This window comes from Schistocerca nitens, chromosome 2 (genome assembly GCF_023898315.1).
Source record: "Schistocerca nitens isolate TAMUIC-IGC-003100 chromosome 2, iqSchNite1.1, whole genome shotgun sequence".
Classification (NCBI taxonomy): Eukaryota; Metazoa; Arthropoda; class Insecta; order Orthoptera; family Acrididae; genus Schistocerca; species Schistocerca nitens.
Window position 1 is genome coordinate 589,323,559 of NC_064615.1, and position 8,366 is coordinate 589,331,924.

Consider the following 8,366-nt stretch of genomic DNA (forward strand, 5'->3'; position numbering starts at 1 on the left):
GCAGTGTTGACATTATCTTCGCCAGTCTCTCACGTGCTTCAGACTATTGAGTATCACTGTTGTCACTGTTCGCTATTGTTACGATGTTGAGCATGAGTTCAAAACAAGACGAAAGAGTGTTATCATACGAGTGCATCGAAATGTATATGCACTTACTTGCACTGTGGGATGTTAGGGAAGATGAGCATAAAAACAGAAATACCAAGAATGAATCGTGTGAGCTGCTGCTCAGAAAATACTGGAAAATGTCACGAAGGACTATTTTTTTTACTAACCCAATGCACGTAATGACACGTTTCCATAATTTTGAATCAAATACTTTAAGGTGAAACTGCACTTGTAAATTTAAAGTCTTCGAAAGGATTGCTAATGGTAATGTATTGTAGGTAAACACTGACTTTGTGGAATTACGTCTCTGAATGTAGTATTTTGTTTTTTGATCATGGGGATTTTAGCGTGCACAGAAATTTGCCCGAGGTAGCTTGGGGGGGGGGGGGGGGGGGAAATGGAGGAGGTGGGTGGAATGCAAGACTCTAATACTTCTACTATTCATGTAAATGAGTTCGTCAGTTCTGGAACGTATCATGTCCAAAGAACTAAATTTTATAGGTCGAAACCGCACTCAGAACAACAAACGACTATACAGCTGTTGCTAAAGCCATAGTATTGTCTCAGCGAGGTCAGCAACGTGATGTTACCTTTTCTAAACAAGAGGTTTAGCGGAGTCATGGAAAATCGCTCCTAGAAGCGTATAAGTACTTCGCAATGAATAAAAATTTCATACCCCTGTGACAGATTCTGTCGCAGGAGATGTTTATTTTATTATAATGCTCTGCAATTTTTATTTATTCATTCTGAAAACACATGTAACGTCAAAAGGTTTAGAGTCTTTTTTTTCTTTGAGGGGAGGGAGGGGGGGGGGGGGCTCGAGAGCAGGTTGCACATCTTCCGCTTTAAACGAGATTCAGGAACGTCGCTAAACGTTCTACTCCGAGCCTTTCCCACGTTAACCCAATCGTGAGGATTGGCAGGAAGTGAATATTAGCACGCCACTGGTGCACCCTTTCTGTGTACGAAAGAAACTCCAAAAGAGAAACATAGTCCCTGAAATGGTTAGTGGAATTCCCTTGTGTTAAATAACGTCGAAAGTTCGCATTAACTCTGATTAATAACAAGCAGTACACATGATGGGCTCAGTATTTTTTGCTGCATAATATGAACATTAAACGCAGTACGTAACCAAATGAACTTATCCGTTGTAAATTATAAGTGTGAGTTTATTTCAAGTGTCCAGTGAAATAAAATGTGACAGTTACTTCAATTACAATGTATCATGTCATAGGACATAAAACCTCAGTCCTCTGATTTTCGTAAGATTGCAAGTATTTCTGCACTTCAGTTCAGGGTACGACACGAGTCAGCCCGTATAGCGAGGGTGGCCACAGGATGTCAAATGAGATTCACTTTCTCGCTAAATATCTTTGGGACAGGCAGAGTTAGTGATCAGAAAGACACATATTCTTTCTGAAACTGGTAGAAATAACTACTAAAAATAAACCACAAACCACAGATACCCTTCTTTTTCTCACGTTACTCTCGAGCCAACAGTATCAACAATATTAAAAAAAAAACTTCAAACAAATGAAAAGCCTATTAATAATATTATACTCATATATGCCTTTTTTTCCATAAAACAAAAGGCGCAACTAGTGTACTATAAACCTCGTATCACGAATGTCTGGATATTTATAATCTGTACATACACGGATGGTCTACCATACTGACTGGTCGCCGTGTCATCCTAATAGCCCAGGGCGTCACTGGATGCGGATACGGAGGGGCATGTGGTCAGCACACCGCTCTCCCGTCCGTTGTCAGTTTTCGTCACCGGAGCCGCTACTTCTCAGTCAAGTAACTCCTCAATTTGCCCCACAAGGGCTGAGTGCACCCAGCTTGCCAACAGCGCTCGGCAGACCGGATGGTCACCCATCCAAGTGCTAGCCCAGCCCGACAGCGCTTAGCTTCGGTGATCTGACGGAAACGGGTGTTACCACTGCGGCAAGGCCGTTGGCCTGTGTGGGTAATGCATCCTATAAATTTTGAATTTCGTTATATCACTAACATAGATAGATTCCCTTCGTAGGTGCTGTGGATTTGGTTCAAAATGGTTCAAATGGCTCTGAGCACTATGGGACTCAACATCTGAGGTCATCAGTCCCCTAGAACTTAGAACTACTTAAACCTAACTAACCTAAGGACATCACACACATCCATGCCCGAGGCAGGATTCGAACCTGCGACCGTAGCAGTCGCACGGTTCCGGACTGCGCGCCTAGAACCGCGAGACCACCGCGGCCGGCTGTGGATTTGGTGTAGGCGTTTTGTAGACACAAACAATTTGCACGTGACGTATGGAATAAAGTATACTCCTTAGCTCTGAAGAGCAAAAGGAATTGGCATCACGTAACGGCATCGTCACGTTAGCGTACATTTACACTGTCTGTCATATCATATCACGTCACGTCACGTCAACTGACTTGGCCCACTAGCGAACTACGAAAGTGAGGTTACGAATCACCATTCATGATGCGAGAAATCGAAGCATAGTATCGAAATTGAAGCACTAACAACAACAACATTTTGTAACGGTCAAAGTAAAATTCATAACGTATGTTCTTGATCAATTTCGTTTGTTAAAGTGCTGAGGAGTGAAACAACTTTTCAAAAAATCGACATTTATTTGTTAGACAAACTCTATACATAGAAACACCTCCAACAATAGCTATAAAGGAATAAATGAAGCCTATTTACCTTATCAGTTATGTTTTTTCCTACATACCTAATAATGTCATAAACAACTGTATTTTTCTCCTTCATTGAAGCTGATATTTTCACTTAAAAGGTTATTTATTGGAAATTCCTTGTTTACGTTCTTATATACATTCTGTGTATCAGCTCTGTTCTGTTATTGTAAAACTTACATAATTTTTCACTTTTAGGTATCTTATCTCGCATGTGTAACAAGTGGAAACAAATATCCATGTCGCCGTGGAACGTTTTCAGTTTGCCACGAAAAAAAAAGCAAAATAAAAAAATGAGAATTAAAAACACACAAAAGCAGAGGATCCACTACTATAAAACGAATGAGGATGGTGAAAACAGATTAACTTAATATCAAAGCTTTCTTCCCAAGAACCCTCGACGTGTCGTAATGTGACGTGACAGTCCGTTGACGGCCTGCGTGGATGCCACCATTTGAAATGAATTGGAAAATATTTTGTTGTGACGTGAACTGACGTGACGTGACGTAATGGGCAATGACTGGCCGTAAACGAACGTCGTCGTCCTAAAACCACGTGAAAATTCCAGCTTAATGTTGGAAACGTGCACAGGATGCAGGGATCATTCCAGACATGTTTCTACTCAATGATTTACTCCATGGCGTGATGTCACTCGTGCATGTGGCCAGTTTCGACAATGGGGGATATCTACCACGTTTGTGGTCGTATCCCAAATAGCATGTGGTGCTTTGCTTGTGTAGAGACTTAGTTGATGATGATATTAGGTCCCATACTCCGAGGACCGTAGGGGAACGATGCGGGAGACCCGCACCGCCGACTAGGCAAGGTCCTAGCGGAGGTGGTTTGTCGTTGCCTTCCTCAAGCCGTATTGGGGATGAATGATGATGATGATGATGACGACACAATAGCACCCAAATATCCTGAGGGAGGAAAAATCCCAGACCCCGCCGGGAATCGAACCCTGGACACCGTGCGAGGAAAGCGAGAACGCTACCGCAAGACCACGAGCTGCGGACGTAGTTATTGCACCAAAAATTCCAGATTGCGTCGTTTACGGGTGTACTAATCGATCCGATCGTAATCTAAAGTTTAAGGGAAACACATTTTCTTTAGTAAGTGGAGCAGTTGAAGCACTATTTTCTTTTGTATACACGAATTATGGTTGCGCTGTTTACTTTTCTTCTTTTCTGTGTTTTTCATTGCCTTCCAAACCGCAAACGCTCCGACATCCGAGCCCCACTATATCAACGGTCTCGTCCCTGCACAACACACTGCTACGAGTCCGCGATAACTGTTGTTGCAGCATCTCTTGCCCTAATTTCTTTCCGCCGTTAATTATTCGTTATTCACATTACCTCCCTTTTCAAAAGATTCTGGATGGAACAACCGCAGACAGAGGTCATGTGTGTGAGAGCTTTGTGTCTATCGTTGTATGAATGTGTGTCTGCGCTTTGCTTCCTTTCTGAAGTAGGCTTTGACCGAAAACTTAATATGAATCCTTTTTTCGTTGCGCCTGCCTGCTGTTCGGCGTGTGAATAGCAATCGAACAACTTCACAGCACAGTTATTGCCTTACGAAGTTTGTCGTAAACAATTCACTGCACTTCAGAAGAAACAATAATGTACATAATTACAATATCAGAAGAAAAAGATGATACTCGCTACCCCAGATTAAGGTTATCTGTAGTACAAACAGCGGTTCACAATGTTGAACCAAAATTTTTTGTCACTTACTCAGTGATACTAGATCACAATTTGAAACTAAACTGAAAACGGTTCTGTTTGATAGCTCCTCCTGTTCCGAGGAAGATTACCTATTATTCTAATGCGTCAATGGTGATGGACAGGAATTACTAACAAACCTCTGTTTCTCTTTAATTATACAAATGACACTATTCAACAGCCATTTTGCATCTGGGATATGATACATCAACTAGTATGTATTTTGCTGTGAAGAATCCGAATATACCTTTCAAAATGTTCTAGCACGTACAATTTTTGAGTTTTCAAAGGTTTTTTATTTTTCGTATTCAGTATTTCGCTTTTTGCTGTTCTTCTGTTTTGATGTTTAATTGTTGTTTCTTATTTGCAGAGGAGAGCTAGAAAATCTACAAATCGTCAGTAAATGGTTGGTGTGGTAATACAGTGGTGTGAAAGTGATCCTCAGAAAGTGTTTCCTCTGAAAGATAGTGCAACTTTTTGTGTTTAAACTTACACTAAGAAAAATGGGAACTAGTAAATCTCGTTGCTGTCGAAACCACCCCGACAACTTTTGTTATGTGTGTGGGAAAATCACTCCAAAAGCCCAAAGAAAACCAATCACTGATTTGGTTAAGAAGGCATATAAATCGTATCTTGGTTGTCCTGTTGGTGATCAAGATAAAAATTTTGCATCTCATATTGCTTGCATAACTTGTACTACAACCTTAACCGGGTGGTTGAAAGTAAAACACCGACCCATGTCATTCGCCGTTCCGATGGTTTGGTGTGAGCCTAAAGACCGTTGTTCAGGCTGTTACTTCTGTCTTACAAATATTTCGGGACATTCTAACAAAACTAGACATAAAATAAAGTATCCAAATGTATCTTCAGTGCATTTGCCTGTGCCCCATGATGAGGGGTTGCCTGTTCCTGTCTGCATCTTGAAAGCCACGGAACCAGACACTATGTCAAGTGAATCAGAAAGTATTGAACATATAGAAGAGTGCTGCCCTCAATATCATGACACTTCGCCGCAGCTCTTTAATCGAAAGGAACTGAATGATATAGTTCGCGATCTAAAACTTCCGAAACAGCAAGCTGAACTCTTGGTGTCGAGGCTGCAACAACGGATCGATTCCCGGCGGGGTCAGGGATTTTCTCTGCCTCGTGATGACTGGGTGTTGTGTGCTGTCCTTAGGTTAGTTAGGTTTAAGTATTTCTAAGTTCTAGGGGACTGATGACCATAGATGTTAAGTCCCATAGTGCTCAGAGCCATTTGAACCATTTGCAACAACGGAACCTTCTAGCTCCAGGGACAAAAATTTCCTGTTTCAGATCAAGAGTTGCTTCCTTCGCTCAGTATTTCGATATGCATAATTCAGTGTGTGTTATGTAGAGATGTCAATGGTCTGATGATGCAGTTATATGTACAACATAATCCACAGGAGTGGCGACTATTTATTGATTCCAGTAAAACCAGCATGAAAGCAGTACTACTACATAATGGCAACGCATTTCCATCGGTACGTTTGTCTTACGCAGTAAACATGAAACAAACTTATGAAACCATGTCTTTGCTGCTAGAGGCATCAAATATAAGGATCATGAATGGCAGCTTTGCTGTGATTTAAAAGTTGTTGTACTCCTTACATGTTTACAGGCTGTATTCACGAAATACTGCTGCTTTTTGTGCCTTTGGGACAGCCGTGACACCATGAACCACTATACAGTCAAGAAATGGCCTATAAGGAAGTCAGATATTACTGGAAACGTAAATGTTAACAATACCCGATTGGTTGCGCACGATAAATTCATTTTGCCTCCCCTTCATAGCAAGTTGCGCCTTATCAACAACTTTGTAAAAGCTCTGGATAAAGAAGGTGAGGCCTTCAATCACTTAAAAGTAAAGTTTCCCAAATTAAGAGGGTATATTTGCTGGACTACAAATAAGAGAATTGCTGAAAGCCTCCCATGGAGTATCATATTACACTGCATAAAATTTCAGAAATCAGCGAATATATTATTCCAACAGATTCAATCATTTTTTTAATGATTATATAGCAATATAGGTTGCAATGTATTCCAAACACATTTTAACAAAAGAATAAGAGCGGCAAATAGCTTACTACCTAAACCAATAAATATCATTTAACTGAAAATAGTCGTCTTATTATTTATTAATACACATTTTTTACCCAGAACTCAACTGTCGCCAAAAACCACTTTAAGAATCACCAAATTTTACCAATTTGTCGGCAGAGGACAACAACTCTCCTTTTGTTAAGCCATATTCCATTCCTCCAAACCCCATTCCCCCCCCCCCCCTTCCTTATTAGCCTCAACCCCCCCCCCCCTCCCTTGACCGACTTCTAGAATCGCCCCTGTAAGCACTGCAATTTTTAGTATTTAAAACGGCTTTTGCGTGCACATGACACAAATAATTAACAAGAAGAGTCGTTATGTTGCACTAGCGAAAAACAAGAATATATAGCAAGTCAGTATCCGTGGTGCTCTTTGACTTACAAGCCAGTTCGTTGACTCTTGAAGCCATTTGTGTTTGATAGCAAAGTTCATAACAATGTATACACAACCACAAGACAAGATACATAATAAGTTTCACTTGGACTTTTGATTCTTCTTTGTAGTTCAGAACACATTATTATCTTCTGATGTGAAAGGTGTTCACAGGTCTACCAGTAAGGTAAGAAATTACAAAAATGCGGAAATTCATAATGTATTAGACGAATATCTTCTTAGTCATATACTCTACTCCGAATATCCTGAATCTGCGGTTTCTAATCTCCACAAATAATGTGGGAATAATGTTTCAATAAACCACATTGATGCAGAGCATATATATATATATATATATATATATATATATATATATATATATATATATATATACGCTTCAGACGATTAATAGTAACTAAATATTGTGTACAAACAGAATAAAGCTGATACCTTTGATTAAAACTGCATAACCAGGTCAGACACAGAAGACGTAAAGTAGCCTGGAATGAATGTTTACTAGTGTATCCTCTGACAGTTTCGCATTTATCACAGTTCCATTCTACAGGTACAAGCATGTACCGAACACGACATGTGGATGAAAATGAAGTGTCGCTCGTGTCTCAGTGTTATAATTAATACTTCGTACTCACATCATTCCCTTGCCTCGTACTCCATGTGACACGTACCTCTGCTCTACCTGCTTCGCTCTTATGCGGTTTACCTCAGATAAGATATCGCTGAATAAGATAAGATCTGGGACTCTGAGGCGTCAGCCAGTAGAATTAAGCTATTACTACACGATACGCTCCTGATTATGAAATTAATAACACTTTAATCTGGGGAAAGTTCAGTGTATTATTACGATCACTATCTGGAATATTTTTCACGTTTACTCCATTTTATAGAGCAATATTTTTAATGCTAAATAGAATAAGATGAAGATATACGCACATTTCCCGCAAAACTATTCCTCTTGGTTTTGTTCAGGAGATTAAAATGTTCATCACTGTTCTACTGACGCTATTAGATTCTCGTACGTTTCCTTTCATTCGGAGACTTTTTGTATCTCTTCGTTTTGCACAGATAAAGGAATCAAACGCTCTAATAGTTTTTGTTTGGCCGTAGTTTGTTAGTTACTTAGTTAGTTACGTGTTCCATTGATCAATCTCATGGTAACCGTTATGATGTGGAGCATGTCAAGTGCATAAGAAATACACACATGGGTCAAAGTTTATTTTTTTAAAAAAAAGCTTAAAATTTTTATTACCTACCCCATTCCCTTAAATGGCACAAAATGCTTATATTATACCTGTAGATTTATTTATTCCTACTCAAGAATTCATCTTTGGCA

The 8,366-nt window shown here is 39.9% G+C and overlaps 1 protein-coding gene and 1 pseudogene across 1 annotated transcript in view; both read right to left on the reverse strand.

Annotated features, from left to right (window-relative positions):
• LOC126235182 (CARD- and ANK-domain containing inflammasome adapter protein-like) overlaps positions 1-7,711 on the reverse strand; it is a 31,182-nt gene extending 23,471 nt beyond the window's left edge. Inside the window, exon 1 of the mRNA XM_049943913.1 lies at positions 7,666-7,711. Coding sequence (XP_049799870.1) covers positions 7,666-7,670 — 5 coding nt within the window. The 5' untranslated portion in view covers positions 7,671-7,711. The remainder of the gene's footprint in view (positions 1-7,665) is intronic.
• On the reverse strand, positions 1,955-2,072 carry LOC126237819 (5S ribosomal RNA; annotated as a pseudogene).
• Positions 7,712-8,366: the final 655 nt, after the last annotated feature.